General features: G+C 37.3%; 1 protein-coding gene across 7 annotated transcripts in view; it reads left to right on the forward strand.

The window, feature by feature from the left end:
* The window catches only part of cspg5a (chondroitin sulfate proteoglycan 5a), a 59,014-nt gene extending 35,267 nt beyond the window's left edge, over positions 1 to 23,747 (forward strand). For 2 of the 7 annotated variants that reach the window (XM_067448121.1, XM_067448114.1), the window contains exons 3-5: positions 9,497 to 9,685; positions 13,942 to 14,098; positions 23,002 to 23,747. In XM_067448121.1, coding sequence (XP_067304222.1) covers positions 9,497 to 9,685; positions 13,942 to 14,098; positions 23,002 to 23,172 — 517 coding nt within the window. In that variant the 3' untranslated portion in view covers positions 23,173 to 23,747. Of the gene's footprint in view, positions 1 to 9,496; positions 9,686 to 13,941; positions 14,099 to 17,826; positions 17,884 to 23,001 lie in introns of all 7 variants that reach the window. The other 5 variants (XM_067448118.1, XM_067448117.1, XM_067448116.1 and 2 more) reach the window with 5 other exon arrangements.
* Positions 23,748 to 23,961: the final 214 nt, after the last annotated feature.

A 23,961-nucleotide genomic window follows, 5' to 3' on the forward strand; every position in this document is an offset into this window, starting at 1 on the left:
TTGAGGACAGTTTGAGACTTTTTTAAGATCTAAAACTCTAAGAAGCATGAGACTTAGACCTACATTTGCTCTGTTTAATCTCTTTTTTTTCTTTTTTTACAAACAATCGTCTTTCTGCCAGTTGTGATGGATTAAAAATCTTTTTTTTCTGCCTTTCCACTCTAAATAACACCATAGTAACATAATATGAGCAGTCTATGCTCATATTAAATGATCTTGCTGAAAACTTACTCCCAGATAACACCTAGCCATCATAATTACAAGTGTAATTTATTAAATCTCTAGTCACGCTGAATAAGAGCATCTGCTAAATGTAATCAAATATGATTTTTAGGAGCTGTCTCTGAGTTCCGCACCATGCCCATGTACTTGAATTGTAAACAGACGTTTACCCTACCAGTAACCCCCCCTTTGGGACTGGTTCCCCTTACTGACTCCCCGAAACAGTATTGTCAAAGTGGGTCAGTGAGGCTCTGGGCAGCTGTGTCCCATGTTGGCTTTGTTTATATGAGGCTCGCCTGAACACACTGATTTATTCACCACTGCAATCTTATTAAAGGATGAATGTTAATGACTCAGACATCTTTTCAGAACACTGTCCTTCCCCTCCCCTAGCAGAGCACAAGCCTCAGTTTTAGTGACCTATTGAGAGCTTTCTGTGAGTGTGGATATATGATAGATGTGTCTTCATTTCAGTTAGAAAACTGTTTTTAACTGTGATTCTAGTCAGTGAAAGTTAATGTTAACATCCTTTTTATGCTCTTTCATAGATCAATAGACCTAATATTGTTCTCAATTACACTACTGTTTGGATGTTTGACCCTTCTGGTCAAAAGTGGCTAATCACCTCAAATACTGCAGTCGTGGGCTAATGTTCAGAGTGTCAGTTTGGTAACCTGAAGGTTGCAGGTTTGACTCTCAATACCGGATGGAAATGACTGAGGTGACCTGGAGCATGGCACCTAACCTCTAATCGCTCCCCAGACGCCACAGCAAAATGGCTGCCCATTGCTCCGGACCCATCAACTTGGATGGGTTAAATGTAGAGGACAAAGTCTGTGTGTGGGTTACCATACCATAAGTGGCCTTCACATGTCACTTTTACTTTCACTTTCAAATGCAACTTCTTTTCTGTAAAATCAATCTAAATTTTAGTGCAGTAATAATATCTTTTTATATTTTGAGGGACTTTCATGGTACTAAGTAATATTTATGGATTAATTATGACCTGTTTCAGAAATGTTGCTAACACTTTACAATAAGGTGTCATTTGTTAACATTAGTTAATGTATTAAATAACCTGAACTAACAATGAGCAATACATTTTTTAATCTTTTTTAATGTTAGGTAGCAAAAATACTGCCATTCATTGTTCATGTTTCTTCACAGTACATGAACTAATGTTAACAAATTCGGTTTTAAACACTTTATGTGGTACATGTATTCACTATTAACTACGATTTCTGCCTCCTTAATGTTGTCTTTACTTAAACAAATCAAGTAATCTTGACTAAATATTACTAGTTTAGTCTAGAAACTCAAAAATAGTTATAACTTATTAACCTTCAAAATACATAAACTTAAGATTTCAAGTTGTATGAACACAAAATCATAACTACTTAAAATAGCTTACTCTGGTCTTGCTTTGTGATTGGCCATGCAAGGAGCCATGCAAGTAGTTGCACACATGCATTGGCGAGCTGCGATGAGCCAATGAAGTGAAGGTGAGCCCGTAGGAAGCAGTGTCAAAAAACTGCTGCCTACGACTCCTGAACTGTCTCATTCATATTTTTCTGCTCTTTATCTTTTGCTTTTTTGCTGTCTAAAAGAAACAGAGATTTAACATTTTTCCCTCTCTGTTCACCTGTGGATGACTAACACCCCATAGTCATCAACATGTGGACATGGAAAACTAATTCAGAGAGTTCAGCGATTTGAGATATGTGTTTAAAAGGGAGAAAAAAAATCAAGTGTGAGTCAGACTTTGGCTCAGTGTGCCAGTGTGGAAACAGATTAAGGCATGCTGGAGATTAATATTTTGTGGTAAATGTTTTGTTTTTGTTTTTGTTTTTGTTTTCGTGAACAAAGCTCTCACGTATGAGGTGGAGTCACATGAATTACTCTGAAGCAGGTCCCCACTACCTTTCTGGGACTCAAAAGTGGTATTTGCATAGGCTGTCAATGGAGGGACCGAAGGCTCTCAGAATTCATCAAAAAGATCTTTACTTGTGTTCCAAAGATGATCGAATGTCTCATGTGTTTGGAACGACATGATTGTGAATAATTAATGACAGAATTTGAATTTTTTTCAGTGAACTTCCCCTTTACCCAACTGTATGGTTTGTTCATTTAGATTTTGAAAATCTTTGAGCGCTTCATTCTCTAGATAGAGGGTTGTTGTGACAGACACAGTTGGACCTGATTAATGATTGTTCTAATCCAGTCCTGATCCTTCTCAGTCACTGGGTTATTACCATTAGTGGTCTCAGAGTAAAAGCGTTCTCCATCTGGGGATCGCCTTTATACCACCCCAGGGATCCGGCAAGGGATCAAGTGGGCCGCAGCCTCTCGAAGCCCAGTCAACTGAATATTGCAAACATTTGTAACCCTGGTAATTTGGGGGTTTTATTCAGGATTTGATGAGTGATGATTGTGGCGGTAGTGCTAAACCACATGTTTAGAGTTAATGACGGGTGGCTACTCATGGTGTGGCTGTGTTTAACATGACAAGCTGTACTGACACTTAATTCAGTGATAGTAAAAAAACACATTTTAGTAGCTCTGCCTAAAGTCACAATTGCATGGTCCCCGCGAGTTCCTAGTTCCTTTGTAATGGGAGAAAGGTGGCAAAAATCTTATTTAAAAATCTGTGTACTTTGTGACACAGTAACTATTGTAAAACCTGTTTATATATATATATATATATATATATATATATATATATATATATATATATATATATATATATATATATATATATATATATATATATATATATATATATATATATATAAAAAACAATCAAGCAGTTGAGGACTATACATTACATAGCACTTATAGCCTGACAAGCCACACCCACATCAAGATGTTTGGTCTGGAAACTCATCATTGACAGGGCTCAATCCGAGGGGCGGGATAAACGGTTGTCTTTCAAACTCCCTCTGCACGCGATAGGATAGCGCTACACCAACCAGAGCAATGAAGGTGAAACAGAGCTTGTTGATAGATTAAATATTCGCCGTATCCGGTCAGCAAAACTCCGAACACATCTTCCCTTTTTAAGAATGACTTCAGGGCCGTTCTTTGTTCTTTTCTCAGAGAAAAGCTTAACTCCAAGTCTTCCAGAGACGCGGTCAAAGCTGATTCGAAAGACCGCCGCAGTTTACTAGAAGCACGCAAACGCAACTCGGCCGTCGTCATTATGGCCCCGCCCACTGACTCTATACACGATGTGATTGGTCTGGCAAGAGTTAGGGGAATACAGCTCAGAAGGGTATTGAGAGTTGCTAGACAACACTCGCGGGCAGATTAAATTTGCTGCCGCTAGGGTGCGTCTAGATTTCTAGGCTATAGCACTTACCCAATACTGTTTATATTTGGGTAAAGTTGGTTATACTTATAGCAATTGTATAATTTATTATTAATTTGTTAGTTATACATTAATTCATTATCTGTGGAAAATTTGTGAACTGCATTAACAGTCTGACCTAAATTTTCATTGGTCTTGGGAAATAATGTTTGCATGACTTTCAGTGGATTTGCAGCATTTTGTGACACGTAAAATACGGTGTGTAACTGCACTTATGCATATTTTTGAGAACAGAAAAGGTTTCTTGACATTTTTATTACCACCATCTGTATTTATGTTGCTCTCGAAAGAGGAAGAGATAACCAAAGAAAGAAAGAAAGAGAAATGGTGAAATGGAGGGGAACAGAGGGGAGATTTGGTCTTAAGAGAGATATTAGTGATGGAATGACATGTCATCACTACATCTGTTTCAACTACTGCTTACTACTGCTCAGCTGGGGCTGTTTGGCATCCATCCATCTCAATACTGCATGTAACACACACACACACACACACACAAACACAGTCTTAGACGCACCATCTGTCCACATGGCAGCTTTATAAACTGACCATATTTATGCACAGAGACTAATGGCACAAATTCAACCCTCATCTAGTTTTGCTTTTTTTACTTGGTTAAAAGAATAGTTCACATAATCATGAAAATTCTGTCATTATTTACTCCCCCTCATGTTGTTCCAAATCTTACTTTCTTCTGTCCAAGCAACAATTTTAGGGAAGTGTCTTCTTTTGTGCTCCACAGATAAAGGAAAATCACAAAATGAGGATGATTTTAATAATGATAGTAACTATTTTAGCTTCTACACCAGACGATATTGTTCTGTTTATTCATAGCGCATGCTTGTCCGCTGTTTAAATTCTTCAGCTTGTTATAGCAGGATAGATTCTGATTGGCGGTTAATTTTTATCGTTCGAAGATGGATAAAATAATTCTGAAAATGATTCCAATTATTCTAAATTATATTATCATTTCTCTATATCATTATCGTTATAGCTGTGGTGTGTGAAACCTGCTATTTTTTAAAGTAGCACTAGGTAACTTTTCAACCTTCATAATATATTTTCAAGACTCTTGTGATGATACATGGACTTACAATAGGTTGAATGACACGTCTGCCATAGCTTGACGTGGTCTGTGTCATTTTTAATCGTACTTTTAAACTACGGGGTTCGGGTAGTAACCCGAGAACAAAAAGAACTACAAAATTCGACTGCTTTACGGCATATACGCCACTTCCACCAACACCCACACTTCCGACGTGCGAGCCCAACTTTGTTTGTCGGATAATATAGTCATGTCCGAAGCAGCACAGACAAATAAGAAAGAAAAGGTTTTGTTGGAGGAAAGCAATAAGAGGAAACGAAAAAGTGATGGGATTAAAGGCAGGACGAGGATCAACATGTGACCAGCGTTTGCTCGTTGGCGTGAGCTGAAGGAGGCGTGCCCGACCGATGCTGTCATGCTTGTTATGGTGATTACCTACCACTCAAACATTGAACTGAAGTATCATATAGATTCTGTAAAACGGTAACTAATAGACTACTATAATGACGCTAGCATGTAAACGTGAGCATCACGATTATTTGGCGTTTGAAAAAACTATAAATACTATATGAAACTATATTGATATGACATGCTGAAACATATGCCACTGCCTGTATCTGGGATGAAGACATTTCACACGCGACGCCAGCAGAACAGCTGCATGTGAACTCCTCCTGCAGTGTTCAGGGGAACTGTTAGTGCTGCACCAACCCGCAGGGCCACTTTTATGAAGTTATTTGGCCCGCACCACTGTATATATTTTTACAACCCGCCCTGCACCCGCGACCATTAAATAGACATACGGGGTCCGCGGGTTATGAGACGACCCGCACATCACTAGTTCAGGGCTATCAGGGTTGTCATGTCAACAAATGCACGCGCGATGGCATCCCTTGTTGTAGGATGACAAGAGTTTACGACAGTAGTTGAGGACATTATTTTTTCCCAACTGTAGGGGGACCCCGATAGCAAAAGTTACCCAGTGCTGCTTTAAAGGTGCTGTATGTAAGTTTTTCACTTTACTAAAGCATAAAAATACCATTTGTTTGCAGATATTTAAGAAAGATGCTAAATTCACTTACTTGTTTCTCAGAAAAAAAGTGCCAATAGTTATTCTACTTTTAAAATGTGCTTTCTGTGTCGGAATGTCTGTTTTTGTTTTGGTCTGTGCGAAACTGCAAATTGTCAATTCAACCTAATATTTCAACACCCCTGGTTGCCAGTTGACGGAAAACACAGCGTATTGCCGCCATGGAAGTCAGCAAATAAACTGGGTCAAAAATGACAGATTCTATCTGACCAAGAAAGCCTCGGCATCCATCTAAAAATCTGTATGAAAGGGGTGGTAAAACAGGACTTCACTTTTCTAAATTTAGCTAGTGTGTATAGCTGTTTGAGCATTAACAACATATGCAAAGTTACAAAGTTTAAAGGAAGTGTATGTAAGATTGTGGCCAAAACTGGTACTGCAATCACTATCCCTTCTCCCCCTCCCCCCTGACTCGAGGTTGCCAGATATGCAGCAGGATCCAGCAGGACTGTTTGTAGCTGCAGCTGTGGTAAAACTAGAGCTGATCTGGCAACCCAGATGCCGAAACACTACTGACTTTGTGATTGGTAGATAGGTGGAGGGCGGAGCTTCAGGCCAAAACACAACATGTCAACATCAACATCAGTTGAGGGCTGCAACAACAACTTTTAAATGACAGTATCCTAGCCGGACTACTGTTGTCAGTGATATAAGTATTTGAAGTGAACTTGATTTCTTAATGTCTAGTGACATATCAGGGCCATTTTATGATTAATTGAAATACATTTCTTACATCAGTTCCTTTAAAGCAAAGGGAGATAATTGCTTTAAAAAAATCTATTTACATATTACACAAATCTCGCTCTCTGTGCTGCACATTTATGGAGAAAAGCTTCCACAATCTTCGCGAGTTCAATGCAGAATTCGCACAACGGCTTGTCCTGAAATATAGAGTAATTCCAACTTTAAAAATGGGCCACAACCTTTAAGTATGATTTATTTTTCATCTGTGTGTTTTCCTGTAATAGTTTGTATTGTTAATTGTACATTGTAGCAAGGAAGTAAACAAATGACAACGCTGTTTGGCTCTGCAAGAGTTTGTTAAATGTTCATTCATACTTAACATTATCCGACAAAAATCTAACGTTACAAACTTTTTAAAATCTCAACAGCGAACTTGGAATTAGTGTAAATTATTAGTTGATTTCATGCATTATTTATCTACATGCTTGTTCATCTACAGGCATGCTAAACACGGTTCTGTGTTTGATTTGTCTACTATAGTAATGCCAATGTTTAGTGTTTGTTTTGGGTTAATAGTTCTTGCGACAGATATTTGGCTATAATCGTTCTAAAAATACAAAAGGTGCATCAATAGCGATCACTATAGATCCGCAGTCTTTACAGGCTCCCGGTGCACTAGACGGTTAGCGAATCACAACACACTGGGCCAGCTAACCAATCTGAGCCCATTGCGTATTTTTGAGGGAATGATGCAATCAGAAGGTTGTGCCGTTATAAACATGTGTTAGAAGAGAGACGGTGGATGAGGGAAGGAGATAAATAGGAACATAAGAATACAACAAAGAAGGAAAAGATCTTGACTAATAGCCCCGAAAAGAGGGTTGGCTTGGAAAACTGGCAAGAGAATGGGTGTAGAATGTAATATAGCATGCAAACTTTTGTCGAAGAAACAAACACAGTTAAGAGAGTGTTGAGATCTGGGAGGGTGGATGAGAAACAGCTGAGGGGCTGAATAGACAGGCTGCTTTATACAGCCCACTGTAAGGATGCATTTATATGCACTCACATCAACACGCCTGTCACCTCTCCCTCCTGGGATTGAATGCCCTCGGTGGCACCGCGCCAACCCTGTTCTCCTTCGTCTCACTCTGGGTTGGCTCAGGCACAAAAGGGCATACAGGATGTTGTAGTGAAAAGAAGTGAAACCTCAGACCCCCCTCCCGTGACCACCAAGACTGTGAATGAAGACGACTTCCTTTCATTATAGACATTTACATCTGAGTGTGTGCATATGTGGATATGAGTGAGAGAGAGAGAGAGAGAGAGAGAGAGAGAGAGAGAGAGAGAGAGAGAGAGAGAGAGAGAGAGAGAGAGAGAGAGAGAGAGAGAGAGAGAGAGAGAGAGAGAGAGGCAGTCAGGATTGAAGTCTTTGCTGATCATTTGGGGTTGATTGCTTGCAAATGTTTCCGTTATCATCAGATTTGTGTTTTTTTCCCTTCTCCAGCTACTTGTAGCGCTCTTTCCCACGATTATCTGCATGATGCCTGACCATTGAAGCTTTTTATCACTTTACACAAGGTGCATTTCACACTTAATGTGATTTGGACATGTTCCTGGAGCAAAATCAACAATGGGATGAACCACTCAGATTAGATTTTTAATATAAAATATGTAAATTTGAATGTAACAAATTCTAAATAATAATGTTATTAAAATATTATCACTTCTATACATTATATATAAAGTGTAATATATTTTTTTTAAATAAAATGTAAATCATATAAACTTCAGATTAGATTAAATTTCAATATAATATTAACATAATATATGCATTATATATACGTGTATATACAGTATATATATATATATATATATATATATATATATATATATATATATACGTGTATATATATCTCAGTTTGTATTGTTTTATATATATATTTTATATATATATATATATATATATATATATATATATATATATATATATATATATATATATATATATATATATATATATATATATATATATATATATATATATAAACTAATCATCTCATGCCATTTCATGCCTGACTTTTATCATTAATGCTGGTGGGGTCTGGTCAACAGATACATATACAGATTTCATCCTTTAATCTGACAGCAGCATCTGCACCTCTGGTGTTGTTTGCTTGTCTGTCCTCTAACAGATTCAATACACTGTTTATGTGTAAAATAGGGGATGAAGAGTTTAGGGAACTGATGGAGAGGATGCAGATGCCCATGGGCTTTTTTTCATGACAAAACACAGATGCAAAGTCCAGCGTTCTGCGACCTTTTTTGGTAGCATGATTTTCATACACGCTCAAACATAATTTTGTGACATTGGATTGCCTTATTGGATTTTCAAGGCAAATGTCACAGAGTTTTAATATGACAGATCTTCACAGTCTTTGAAGTTAGTTCAATGACTTTACTTCTGGAACAGGTTCAGAATTGATGTTAAATCTAGTCTAAAGCAGTATAGAATAAACTTAAGCTAAGATAAAGGCGGTGAACTTGTCATCCATCCAGGTGTCTGCAAAAATGAATGGTAAAAATGCTGAAGGCGATGAATTTTAACTCGCCCTTGGTGTAGGAGATGCACTGAGCCCCCATGAATAATTCATATGGAACAAGAGACCACATGGGGAACCAAAGCACATTTTTGGGAAGCCATTAAGGATTAAAATACTGTCTCTCCTGTGTATAATATAGTGTGTTTAAAATGTGGCTCACTTCAAATTGGCATGATACTGTCTGTTAAATTAATCCCAGTAAGGGCCTTGTTGTTTTATGTTTTTACTGGAAAGAGGCAAACAAATTGGCCTTTGAGACCTGCTGGTCTTGAACCAGAAACAAGGTAACATCAAACACATTGTGTTATCAAACATGCATTCAGTGTATGTTCCTGTGTATGTCGAATCTGAATTATTGCCATGAATTTTATTCATTGTATATTGAATAAACTTTCGGCCAATGCATTAAAATCTGCTTGTCGAAATACAAGCGGGTTACCAATTTTTTGGACAAGGCTTTGCATACATTTTCTTCCTTTGTCTTGCAGGTGCAACATCCAGGACTACATGTGGCACAAGGGTGCCCGCTGCGAGTCTGTCATCACGGAGTTCCAGGTAATGTGCATCGCCATCGGGGCCTCCGCTCTCATGGTGCTCCTGCTCTTCATGATCGTCGTTTGCTTTGCCAAGAAGCTGCACATGCTCAAGACTGAGAATAACAAGTTGCGCAAGCGCAGGTGAGACTCCAGCATGCAGTGGGAAGTTGGCAGGATAGAGTTAAATTCATGAAAATGACCCCGTGTGGTAGAGATTTTTAGAGAGAGTAAGACAAAGTAGAAGGGTTTTATGGATTAAAAGCCTTAAAACCTCATGTTTTGTGGCGGAATTAAAAGTCGCACACCATGGAGCTTGCCAACGTTTTGTGTAGTTATTTAAATAGCTACTATTCAAATCCATGACCTTTCTCAAGCACATAAACCGGCAGCCAAAAGTTCAGAATAATTAAGATTTCATGTTTTTGAAAGACATCACTTATGCTCATCAACGCTGCATTTATTTGACAAAAATACAGCTCACTTATTATCAATTATTAATAATAGTTCTTCTTATTAAACGATATTTAAAAGAGTTGTGCTGCTTAATATTTTTGTTAAAACTGATATATTTCAATAAAAAGTTTAAAAAAAACAGCATTTATTTGAAAATATTTTTTTGTAACATTATAAATGTCTTTTTTTATCCTTTTAATGCATCCTTGCTGAATAAAAGTATTAGTTTCTAATAACTTTTCCTTTTTATGTTTTACATAACCAACATTTGTGAATGGTAGTTTATCATAGATTAACTACCATTCACAAATGCAGCAAAAAAAAAAAAAAAAAAAAAAAAAAAAAAATGATGATGATGATGATGATGATAATAAGAAATATTTCTTATATTTCTTTAACAGCAAATCAGCATATCACGCTGAAGGCTGGAGTAATGATGCTGAAAATTCAGCTTTGCCAAAACAAATTACATTTTAAAATATATTAAAATAGAAAACAATGATTTACAATAATAATATTGCAGAGTATTACACAATATTATTCAATTTATAATAAATTCAGCTTTGGTTAGAGACTCCTTTTAAAACTTTTGGCTGTGTAGAATTACATGACAAAATAAATGTCTTGACTATCTTCTTGAAATATTTCTTTAATGTTTAAATAAATGTTGTGTTGGTTTGTTTATTTGCAGTTGGAAAAACTTGCTTATTGTTAACGGATCTGATTTGCTGTTTTTCTTAAAATTATTAGCCTATTATATATTTTTTTTATTATAATGAATTTTGGTGACTTGACTTAGACAAGCTTGGCCAGGCTGAGACCAGCTTAAACCAGCAAACCAACATTAAGCTGTATTTTACAGCAGGCTATAAAAAATATAAGAAATCTAAATAAAGGTTTAGCTGAAAGAAACAACATAATAGTGTAGAAATGGCTTTTATAATGTCTGCTGCATTTTTAATTCCCTAAAAAGTGTCAGCTGTCGGAGGCTGCAGAGAGCAAATAAAGCCGGGAGTGGATGGCGTGCTAATGCTTAGCGTTCTGCGCTAGCAGCGGGCAGACTGCATGATGTCACTAAAGCTACAGCTGAAAGTAGGGCAGAGGGGGAGGGGGGGCCAGCTGACCTACATACAGCTGTGAGACCCAGGGGGGTGTGGGGGTGGACGCCGCCAGGAATTAAACAGCACACACCCTCCTCAAAGAAGAGAAGGAAAACGATGAGGTGAAAAGAGGAGAGCAGAGGAGGATAGCAAGTGCCAGTGGAGAAACGGAGAGTTTTATAACAGGCTGCAGAGGAGTGGTGGCCATGTTTGGAGGTGAGAATGATGGAGGGGAGAAACAGGCAGCAGGGCTACAGATGAGACTCGTGAATACATCAGACGCCCACCTCTCCATCTGCTACAAGTAAATGTGCTTAAGTTCTTTCTGCGCTAAATGAGATCAAATATACAAATCGTATAAGATAAGATGGGGCATATTACAGCAAAAAAAAAAAAAAAATGCATTGGCCCTATAAATTCTCAGGCGGTTTTATTTCAGAACCCAGGTTAACATCATGTGGTGACCCAAAACATTGTCAAAATTGTTTATCACCCCAGAAGTAAGTTAAAATGTCCTTGAAATCAAAGAAATTGTATTAATAATACTATATTACTAACTGCATAAGCCCAACAGTATGTAAAATCACACGTAGGCTATGTTCCACATCATATAGGCAGATATATGAGTGTATGTATATATACTCAGACACCCTTGTTTTTAGCAACATTTTTGCATGTAAAGTCCACACGTAATGTAAAAAAGACGGAACCTGATTTAATGCCCTGATATACTCACTGCAAATTTATTTTTCGTTCTTCACTTAGAAGTAATAATTAGTTAAGTAAATACCTTTGCAGCGCTATACTTTCACCGAACATCCCGATGCTGTCCACACTGCTGAGGATGATGGTTAGATAAACATGTAAATTATGTGCTGTGCACTTTCTTAATAAAAAAATAAACACAGTAAAAATCCTTTGGATTTCCCCTGAAAAAAACATCCTGAATCCTTCGCAGACAGAACAGTCTATATGCTTTTATAGAAAACCCAGGAAGTCTGGAAATTTCAAATTTTTTAACCTCTTAAACTCCAGGACCATTTTTTCTAATATTGTATGTATTTGTTAGTGCTATTGAAAGTCATTGTAATGTAATGTTGTAATATTGTGTGCACCTGCCCGCGGACTGCAGATGGAAACTAGCACTAGCTAATTCTGGTACAAAACATCTTTTCGTAAGATTAATGTATTTTGTACACCTTTTTTCCTGATATATAAACTAATTAAATGAATAAATTTAACATTAATTAATAAATTTCCGCTTGGATTTGGCCTACCCAAATTGAAAAGCTTCCCAAACAAACATACAGTGGTCTAAGTTCATGTTGGTGTCATTTTACAGGAAACCCTTCTAAGTTACATAAAACACTGCTGAAAGTCAGAAACATGTAAGTATATGTTGTCTAAGCTGTAATAACCCCCAAAAAAGTAGGCGCTTTTGGATTTTTTTTTATTATATAAATGTATTTTTGAAAGTGTGTAACTCAGGCCCTGTGTGCTATAGGACCCTGCAGACACTTTGGGCTGCTTTCACTAAATTACAGAAGTTTGTCTGTGTCATGTTGATTTATTAAAATGGGTCTGAAGGGATGACCCCCCCCCCCCCTCCCCCCACCCTGCTACCCTCCACCACCCCTCCCCCCACCATATACATTGGTATAAATGCAATATCCGAGTGTTATTAAATTAATTATATATGCTGGAAACAGCCCAAACTGTCCTAGAGCACACAGAGCCTGAGCTACACACTTTCAAAATGAATTTATAAGATAAAATAAAATAACGCCTAATTTTTTGGTGGGTTATAAAAGCTGAGACAACATATACTTACATGTTTCTGACTTTTAGCAGTGATTTATGTAACTTCAAAGGTTTTCCTGTAAAATGACACCAACATTTTGAACTTGGATCACTGTATGTGTGTATGGGAAGCTTTTCAATTTGGGTAGGCCAAATCCAGGCGGAAATGGCACCAGAGTAATTTATTGTAAATACATTACTTTGTCTAAAAAAATTGCCAAAGTGATGCATATCTCCAGAAAGTAGAGTCAAATAGTACCACATATGACGTCACAGCTCCTCCACAGACATTTAAAATTTAAAGTATATACATAACGATGTCCTTCCGGTCCACAGAGTTTAAGTGGCTAAGTTCCGTTACAAGCTGTTCACGTATTGGCGATAAAAAAGCAATTAATACATGAAAATTCTTACACAACCCCTTTAAAAAATAACCATATTGTCCAAAATTTCTATATTAGAAGTTATGTCATTGGTGAATGCTAACCTCCTCTCCCTCTCTTCCTGTTCCAGCCACTTCCATTAGCCAATGATGCAGGTTATTAAATTTTATATATAGTTATAAACATTTATGTATATTTGAGAACAGGACGAGTGATGGAATGTTTGGGTCGGAAGTAGGAAATGAAGGATAAGGGAAGTAAAAATGGGAAGAAATAGCGATCTACACAAGCCCAAGAAGCTTCATTTGTTTATTCATTTGAGGTCATGAAATGTGTTTAAAACTTCTCATGTTTTCCAATGGCGTCATTTTGTCCTCTGATATGTTGCATCACAGGTTGTAAACTGAATGTGTGTCTAAACTTCTGTCTCCAAAGCAGTCCTAGAATTACACTAATGCTCTTTTATCTTGCTTTTCTCTCTCTCTCTCTCTTTCTATCTTTCTCTCTCTCTCCTCTGTCCCTCATAAACTCTTCATTCTAATATTCTCCCTCTTCATTTCCCATTGTGTCCTTGTCTCTATACCTCTCATTTCCCCACAATGCTCCCTCCATTCCATCACTTTCCTTCTTTCTCTCCCTTTCGCCCCCTGCCACCTCGCAGCAGTAAGTACCGTCCTTCCTCGGAGCACCACAATGATAATTTCTCGTTGTCCACCATCGCTGAGGGCTCCCATCCAAATGTAAGGAAACTTTGCGACACCCCTCCTAACCTCCCTCATGCCCGTGCTTTGGCTTACTATGATAACATTATCTGTCAGGTAACGTGTTTCTCGTCTTTCTCTTTCCTCTCTCCCTCCTTCCCCTCTCTGCATGGACCCCGAGCGTAACCTTTTGGTAAGGGAGGGGGTGCACAGCGCACAGAGAGATGGGAGCGTTTTCTCCGCTGAAAAGGTCTGCTCTCAGATAGGAGCGTGGTTACTGAGGCAACAGGTGTTACCATAGCAACAGGGTAACCGGGAAACAGGGGGGAAAAACGGGGCTTTTTTTGTTGCGAGCACCGCTTTTGATGCTCCGTTAATGGTTGTGCTCTGCGATGCGGCTGACCTTAGTCTGTCTCTGTCTGTCAGCCCCTCTCCGACCAGCCATCCATCTCCCCGGCTGTGTCTCTCGATGAGCAGATAGTCTGGCCTGTAGACGCACTCTTTAACAGCGGTTTGAGAGACTCGTGGGAAAGCGACTCTATTGATCCCGCACAAGAATCAATACAGAGGCAGACCTGGAAGACACATTATCCCCGGGAACATTCATATGCATACACATGCAGGCTATTTGTATTAAACGTAAAAGTGACAAGGTATTATTAAGCACATGGTGTAATTTGCGCCTTAGATGTCAAGGTGCTATCTTAAAGGGATAGTTCACCCAAAAATGAAAATGTGATGTTTATCTGCTTACCCCCAGTGCATCTAACATGTAGTTGTCTTTGTTTCTTCAGTAGAACACAAATTAAGATTTTTAACTCCAACCGTTGCAGTGTGTAGGTCATATAATCATGTGAATGGGTAACAATTCTATGTGAGCAAAAAAAAAAAAACATGCTTAGACAACATGCTCAAAGAGCCCTGTGGCTCATGACGACACATTGATATCTTAAGACACAAAACGATCAGTTTGTGTGAGAAATCGAGCCGTATTTATATATTTTTATACCTCAATTAGAACGCTATATCCAACAGCCGGAACGCGCTTCACTTCCGTTAAGGTCAATATACACGCTCTGGTGTCATGTACGAGATTCACTCCTGATCGTGTATACCGGAAATCATGTCTTTACACACACGACGCTTGAGGGTGAATAAATGACATTTTTGGGGTGAACTGTTTCTTTAAGTCCAGAGCTTGTATATTGACCTTACCGGAAGTGAAGCACGTTCCAGGCTGTTGGATATAGCGTTCTGTTTGAGGTATAAAAAAATGATATAAATACGGCTCCATTTCTCACACAAAATGATCATTTTGTGTCTTAAGATATCAATGTGTCAAGAGCCACAGGGCTCTGTGTGCATGTTGTCAAAGTGTCGTCATGAGCCACAGGGCTCTTTGTGCATGTTGTCTAAGCATGTTGTCTTTTTTTTTTTGCTCACATAGAATTGTTACCCATTCACATGGTTATATGACCCAAACACTGCAGTGGTTGGAGTTAAAAATCTTCATTTGTGTTCTACTGAAGAAACAAAGACGCCTACATTTACTTATCCTCATGTCGTTCCAAACCTGTATGAGTTTCTTTCTTCTGCTGAACACAAAATATGATATTTAAAAAAATGTTGGTAACCAGACAGTTGCCGGCACCCATTGACTTCTATAGTAGGAAAAACAAATACTATGACGTCAAAGTCTGGTTACAGACATTCTTCAAAATATCTATGTTTGTGTTCAACAGACGATAGAAACTCATACAGGTTTGGAACAACATACGGGTGAGTAAATGAAGACAACATTTGGTGTGAACTATCCCTTTAACGTGATATTTTATGGTTAAGAGGAATATTTCTTGCTTTATGTGCGAGATGGTGCGAGTTTGAGAATGGATTAATTATATATTTTAAATTTAATTTTAATTGATGTATTTTATTTAATTGATTTTTTTAAAATAATGTGCATAATTTTTTTATTAAATGTATTAATTCATTATTAATTTTTTCATAAACATTTCAATATATATATATATATATATATTTTTTTTTTTTTTTAAATTAGAAAAACAGAAATGTAATTATTGTTTAAGTTTAATTTATTAATTTTAATTGATAATTTTATAATTTCTGATTTTTCGAAGGTAAATGAGATTTGCATCAGTTGGTCAGATGGTGTTTAAATAATGGTGCGTATTTGGTTGCATTGTATTTTGTGATTGTGTTTCTCTGGAATGGAGAGGAGAACGTTTTCTAGCTTGTAGGAAAGAAGATAATACATGATGTCAACTTTCTTGACAAGGGTCTGGAAAAGGCGACAATACCCTCAGTCAGATATATTTTTCAGCAAACACTATGAGAGATCCCACAATGACAGATTTTTACGGGTAAGGTAAACGCAAGATCTCTGGTTCCCGCAATGTGCCCTGATTGCAGACCTTGGACTCCGCTGAGAGAGCCCACCCACGCCCACCCTCCTCCCCCCATCACCCTGCTCCCCTTCTCTTTTCCTCTGCATCGCTGCATGTCTGACTATTCACATGGACCTCATAGTGGCCCTGTGATCTGCTGCTGCTTGTCCACTGCATCGCATTAATATATACCTGTCTGTCGTTTCACTCGTTTATCCTGGTTCAGAAAGATGAGAGGGTGAGCAGGTGATCTCCCTGTGCCAGATCTCACCAAGCAATGAAGTGTTGAGCGTAAAACGCAGGATAAACATCTGAGATGCAACGTCTCACTGCTGCCTATGGGTGGCGTAACACTTGGCTAACATGTCTGCGGCATGGTAGATGTAGATCTAACACGGGCGTCGTTCTCTTCTGTGGGATAACCATAACACATCTCTCCTCTCGTTTCAATTATTCTAATCTGCCTTAAACAATGGAAAACACAATATTCTTTTAGAAAAGAATAGCTATTCCCTTATAATATGTATAGTTGAGACTCTCAAGAAGCATAGCATCTTCATAAAATAGAACCAGCCATCCATGTGTATTGCCGTCGATTCCATTTTAGTTGCATCCGTTAGAGTAAAGGATTTTATACCCTGTAGTGTATTTTTAAGGTTTTATACCCTTTTTTAAACACTTTGTGTCGAGGGACATGTATTGTGTCTTCTAAATGTCTTTAGGACGTGCCGTCAGGATAACAAAAAAACAGATTTTAATAAAATGATATATAAAGTTGTTCAACTCAAGGTTTTTAAAGGGATAGTACACCCCAAAAATAAGATTCTGTCATTATTTACTCACCCTGATATCTTGCCAAACCCATATGCTCTTATTTATTTAAAAAATGAAAAATAATTAACTTTGCCAAAGATATTTTTTGCCTCAAAAATCACTTTTTGTCAAAAAAGAACAGAAATAATTATTTAAAAAAAGATCATTCTAAAAAAAATAATCATTAAAAAAAACCATGCATATGTCTGTGCTATTCAGATATTTTAAAGCCATATGAGTTATATCTGTGATGAACAGACAAACATTAACTAACTTGTTAAATCTGAATGGATAAAACAGCATACAACACCATGAGGGTTACTCATTTTTCGTTATATATCCCTTTTAGTACACTAGTGCACAGTAAATGTGTGTATAAATATATATATAATGTTTTTATTTTGTTGTTTTTTTGCCTCAATGTCATTTAAAGGGCCGTATACCTACACCCAGAATGTTGAATAAAGCTTAAAAAAAAAGTATGATAATTTGGGTCTAATGCAAAGGACCCTTTCCTTTCCCCTCTGTCTGTCTTTCCCTGTCTCTATTAGTCTCTATCTCTCTTTCTTACTAAATGGAAATGATATTCATGAGGTATATAATCCTCTCCATGCCCCCACCCCTCAGAAAACCATGAGCAGATACACCTGGGAGTGTAAGACCAAAGAGGAGCCCGGCTGTGAGGTAAGATTTACAACCCCACAGCTTCGCCCAAAGTCACGGCAGCTGTCCCTTCATTGTGCTATTATCCTGTCAATCAAACTGTAGTGACCAATGCTGGCCCTCCCTACCTTCGTCATCGTCGGGTAACCAAACCCATTTTGCTACAGTATGGTCCATTTGACGTCCTTAAGGAATAGTTTACCCAAAAAACATTTTTTCAACCTTATGTCATTGTAAGTGTATTGTTGGTCTTCAAACATGATTTTAAAAAAGCACTACAAAAGTGGTTTGTGTTGTGTTGCATCTGGAAGGAACACAGATCCTTCTGTGTTCCTTCTGTGTTCTCTCACAGATCAGACAAGGAACTGTATGAAATGCATTTCAATTAATCATAAAATGGCCCTGATATGTCACTAGACATTAAGAAATCATGTTCATTCCAAATACTTATATCACTGACAACAGTAGTCTGGCCAGGATACTGTCATTTAAAAGTTTTTGCTGCAGCCCTCAACTGATGTTGATGTTTTGGCCTGAAGCTCCGCCTTCCACCTATCTACCAATCACAAAGTCAGTAGTGTTTTGGCATCCGGGGGATATACCGCTCTGCAGTCATTTGAAAGTGATTGCAGTACCATTTTTGGCCACAATCTTACATACACTTCCTTTAAGTTTCATATTTGAATTCATTTTGACAGAAAAGGTGAACTGAAAGTTTTTCAGTGAACAGAGAATGGAAGAAGTTGTTTGGAACAACATGAGGGTGAGTAAAAGATTTTTGGGTGAACTGTCCCTTTAAAGAACACAATAGTATATTCACTCAGTCACTGTTTACACAAAAAATATTAATTATAATATTCCATTAGTGGAAATCACATCTGTGGGTGTATAGTGTTTCAACTAGAGTCGTCTGCAGAAATTTAATATGCCAGTGTCAGATCAAGAATGAGATAAATACTCCAAATCCTTTCAAACACTCTGTGACCTTCAGACAATATAGGACGCTGAAATTGATTGTCTCTCCCACCCACATGGAGGCTTGGAGCTCATGATCGGAGAGGAAAAAAAAAACTCCGGTAAATGAAATGCATGCCATGAAACGAGGAAACGAGGAATCTCTCAAGACGAGAAGGGAGGGAGGGAGGGGGGCCAATTGTGGACAGTCAGGCCTCTTTATTACCATCAACTCAGAGCTTCTGCTCCACAGATCGATATCCGCTTGAGTAAAAGAGCCCAGCTATAGCAGCCAACCCAATACACCCCCCCCCCCTTCTCTCTCTCTTCCTCTCTCTCCACACACAGTCCCAAACCCTCAGGGAGGGTCTATGACTTGACAGATGTTCTGGAATTAAATAGACCATATATAAACTAGAGCGGAAAGGTCAGATAAGTAAAGTGGTATAGCTGAAAATTCTTCAGTCTGAGATTTTCACTGGACTTAAAGAAACAGTTCACCCCAGAAATGTCATTTATTCACCCTCATGTGTTGTTCCAAACTTAAGATGTTGTTTCTTCTGTGGAACACAAAAGGAGATGTTAATCCATACAAGTCACCTGAAGGCTGTGCAGTAAGTAACAGCGAAATTTAAAGATATAGTTCACCCAAAAATTAATCACCCTCATGTCGTTCCAAATCCATATAACTTTCTTTCTTCTGTGGAACACAAAAGAAGATATTTTGAAGAATGTTGGTAAACAGACAGTTTCGTTTCCCATTGACTTACATTATCTTTTTGACCATACAATAGATGTCAATGGGAGACGAAAACTTGGTTATACTGACAATCTTCATAATATATCCTTTAGTGTTCCACAGATGAAAGTCAAAGAGTTTTGGGATGACAGTTGTGTAAATGATGAAGAAATGTTAATTTTTGTTTGGATTATACCTTTAAGTTCTCTGCTTAAATAGCATATGTCACACCAGGTTTGATGTAACTTATATTAAATGGTATTGGTTCCAATGTGTCTTATAACCTGTAATAATGTGCCAAATTTTAATATGCACATATTTAAATCAATCAAATGAAGTTTGAGAGCTATGCAGCATAATTTACATTTCAGTCAGTTTTTTTTTACACAAAAACTGATATTATTACTTCAAAAGACTTGGAATAAAGCTCACAATTCATATAGACTATTGTGATGCTTTATAATGGTTTGATGGTAGAATTTGTCAATTCTAAACAGTCATAAAGTTATGTAGAATATTCATTTTTGGGTGGACTGTCACTTTAAGACAACACATGGACCATGCTATGCACCTAAGAAGCTGGATCTGTCCAACCAATCACCAATCCATTGGATCTCTTTCCTCAGCATTTTCCAGATAAGAATGTTTTTACAATGAAATATTTTACTTTATTAATAGAATATGAGTGTGGACCTAGACCCTCTGCTCTATTCCCATGTGTCCTCTGTCCTTCTGTCCACTCCAGTTTTGTGCTATAGTGAAGGCACGACAGTGATTCCCTTCCTTGTTCCCGTCTCGTCATCTTAGTGTCCTTCCTCAATGAGTTAGCCACAACTGACCCTCATGCATTGAATGCGAATGCTCATTTACCAGTTTGTTTTCATTAGAAATGTTCTCAACCGCTCTGTTCCAAAACCTATAGCAAGCTGCTTTGTGCGCACTGTTATTTGTGCTTATAAGAGCAGGGGTTCTCAATCTTTTTGCAACTGAGTATTCCCTTTCAAGACCAAACTTTTTATGCGCTACCAATCAGTTGCAATACAATTGGTGATAACATGGCAGTGAACGGCCTTTTGCTCCCAGTGTTGCCCCTTTAGGGCCTCTGTAGTTTTCACATCATATGAATTCATACAGAAATCACCACTTGTGAGATTGGGTTCTGTTTTTTGTTTTGTTTTTTTTTAGCTGGACCCCAGCTGTATAAACGCCATATTAGAGTATCATGTTGTTAGCTTAGCAACATATGCTAATGCTAGATCTGTAATCAATTGTGAGGTTTGTTTTGTTTGAGGAACAGTATATGTGAGGAGGTGCTCTTATGCACAGCTTATGCTTCAGAGTATAGCAATAAGGCCATTCAGTAGGTTTTGGAACAGAGCTATGATGTGTATAACATTTAAAATTATGTAAAATGGATGCATACATAAATTACATTTTAGCCATTATACACAAACAACTTAAGGTGGAGTCTAAGTTTCTCCCATTAATCTTAGGATGAAATAGCATTGAAAATACTACATTCAGAGTAGCTGTACAAGTTAAGAACAACATTGCAGTCACCAATTCTCTAGATAATGTTTACAGGAAGGATGCAAACTATACATCAGTCATCTCCATCATGGCACATCCAAAGCGATTTCCCTTTTAAAGTCTCAGGAGAAATGTAATCCCCACCCCATCCAACCACAATTAAAAACACATTTTCTAGTTTCATGCCGACGGAAGAAAGGACGGCCCCTATCCGGTAACCATGGAGGTGGCGTATCCCCACGTCCTGCCCGAAGTTACAATCTAACTCATCATTGAAAGGGTAAATCTTCAAAAGATAAAAACGTGACACACTCGTGCCTTAGTCCAACTACACCAAAGGACCCATGATGCTTCATTAGCTTAAAACTAGCTTAGCCCAACCAGTTTCCCCTTTAAAAAACATGGAAGGTCTGCAAGCTTCACCAGCTAGATTGAGGGTGTCCCTAAATCAGTTTTTATTTTTAAGATCATGCCATTTACTTTGAGGCTCTTTTTCGATGATCAAAGGATGTGCAGGTCTTCTCTTATTAATTTGTTTAAATGGTTATTCCACAGAGATAGAGAGAGAGCTTTGCTTTATTGCTTTGGCAGGTGAGCTCCTCTTGCCAGAGCTCTTGTGTCAGTTCAAGGCTTTTCCTGTTCACTGGTGGGACAGGAGTGTGGGATGGGGCTGTATGAGCTGTGATGGGTTTGCATGTATGCATGTGTGTCAGGACGAGTGGATCATACAGCCTCCGCTCTGCCCAGAGGAGAAAACAGCCTCAGCCATTGATCGACTGCAATCAATTGATTTATTTGCTGCAATATCTCTTTCTGCAGTGCAATCACACTCCCAACTACCGGTATATGAAAGTGTTGTGGATAAAATATCTACAAACTTATGTTTCAGTTTAAATTTATATTTCATTTTGATTAATATTGTTTATTTGAGTTTATTTGGTTTACTAAAAATTATGAATTGAAGGTATACTAATAAAGGACAGGCAGATACAATATTTATGTATTTATTTAATTATTTATTTACAAAATTCAAGAATTTTATTAAAGTAGTATGGAACCTATGAGCAATATACAATATTTATTTATTTATTTATTTATTTACACAATTCAACAATTTTATTAAAGTAGTATGGGACCTAATTATCAATAGACAATATTTTTCTCTTTTTTTTATGTTTATCTATCTGTTTGTTTACTTTAATAGGCTAATTTTATGTCTTTACAATGGCACATTACATTTAAAACATATTTGTATTAAAGGAGTTGATGTAATGAGCAATATAATTATTTGTTTATTTATTTATTTTGATCATTTAATAACTTTACCATTTTTCATTTGTTTACTTTAAAAATGTAATGACTTACAATGGTACATTATTGAATTCAAAACAATTGTATTAAAGTAGTTAAAGATGTAATGAGCAATATGATTTTTTTTAAATAAATATTTTTTATTTTTAATCATTTAAAAACATTACACTTGCACATTATTTAACTAAACACACAAAATAAACATGTATTAATGTAGTATGAGACTTACTGAGCAATGTTATTTATTTATTTATTATTATTAAAGGTAGTTGGAGATATGATGATTTATTTATATTAATTAAATTATTTTTATTTGTAAGTATTTAAAAAACTTTCACTTTTTAATGTACACTTGCACATTATTAAATAAAAAATTATTTAAAGTAGAATGAGGCTTAATGAGCAATATAATTTTTTGTCAAATTTGTTTTGTTTTTATAATTGCACATTATTATATTACATTTTTTTATTAAAGTAGTATATATTATGAAAAATTATGTATTTATTTGATTATTATTTATTTCATAATTAATTTGAATTATTTAATAAGACCACAATTGCACATTATCCACAAATTTTATTAACACGGTACTATCGTTTCTCAGGATGATCCTAATGCCCAGAACAAGCTGGAGGACCCCGTGAAGGCCCCCCCACCCAAAGAGGACGAGTCGCTGAACATCCAGAACTCGCTCACCCCTAAGCACGAGAACAATAAAGTGCTGGGCGAGGAGAACTCTTCGGAGGTAAACTCGCTGCAGAACAACATGATGTAGAACAGAAAAAGAAAAAAAATGGAAAAAAAAATCCACGCAACCACCTCCACGATCACTTATAGCATTGAACCGCAGACGGTACGAGCAGCCACACCCACCACACCATCAGCACATGACAGAACACTTTGAAAACCCGCCCCTCATCCCCACTCAGTCTCCGCCTCCTGCCCCGCCCCTTGTTGCAGTCTTTTTGCCCCTGTAGTCGACCCGCCCCTGACTCAGCCCTTATATATACACACACCTACCCCTGCCTAACTGAATTATGGCATGCGTTGGTGTATATTGTAAAAAAGAAGAAAAAAGTTAAACATATTCGGGGTTTTAAATATAAAACGTTGTCATAAAAGAAAACGCTACTGAGAGGTTTTGATGTTTGTCTGACTAATTCAGTGAGTATGTATAAATATATGGAAAAAATGCTTGGATTGATATAAAGAAAAAAACACAATGTGTCTTTGTTTTGATGTGATTTCTAATCCTTTGATGTACTTGTTTTATTTTGTACTTTTTTGGGAATATAAACTACGAAGATAAAAAATCTGACAGTTGTTGAAATAAACCTTTTTAACACTAAAGTCCTTGTCCCTGTGTGGTCCTAGCCTGTGTTTTTTCCCCAGCCAGATGCTGTCTTGCACTCATTATCTCTTGCTTTGCTTGAAATTACGCATGGCTTTTTGACACCTGTTCAATGCCCTGAAAACTGCGTCAGTTTAGACCGTCACACTGACACCGTTGTACACAAGCCGCTAAGCCTATTATAAGCCTATTATAATCATACACACATTTCTG

This window comes from Pseudorasbora parva, chromosome 7, assembly GCF_024679245.1.
Source record: "Pseudorasbora parva isolate DD20220531a chromosome 7, ASM2467924v1, whole genome shotgun sequence".
Classification (NCBI taxonomy): Eukaryota; Metazoa; Chordata; class Actinopteri; order Cypriniformes; family Gobionidae; genus Pseudorasbora; species Pseudorasbora parva.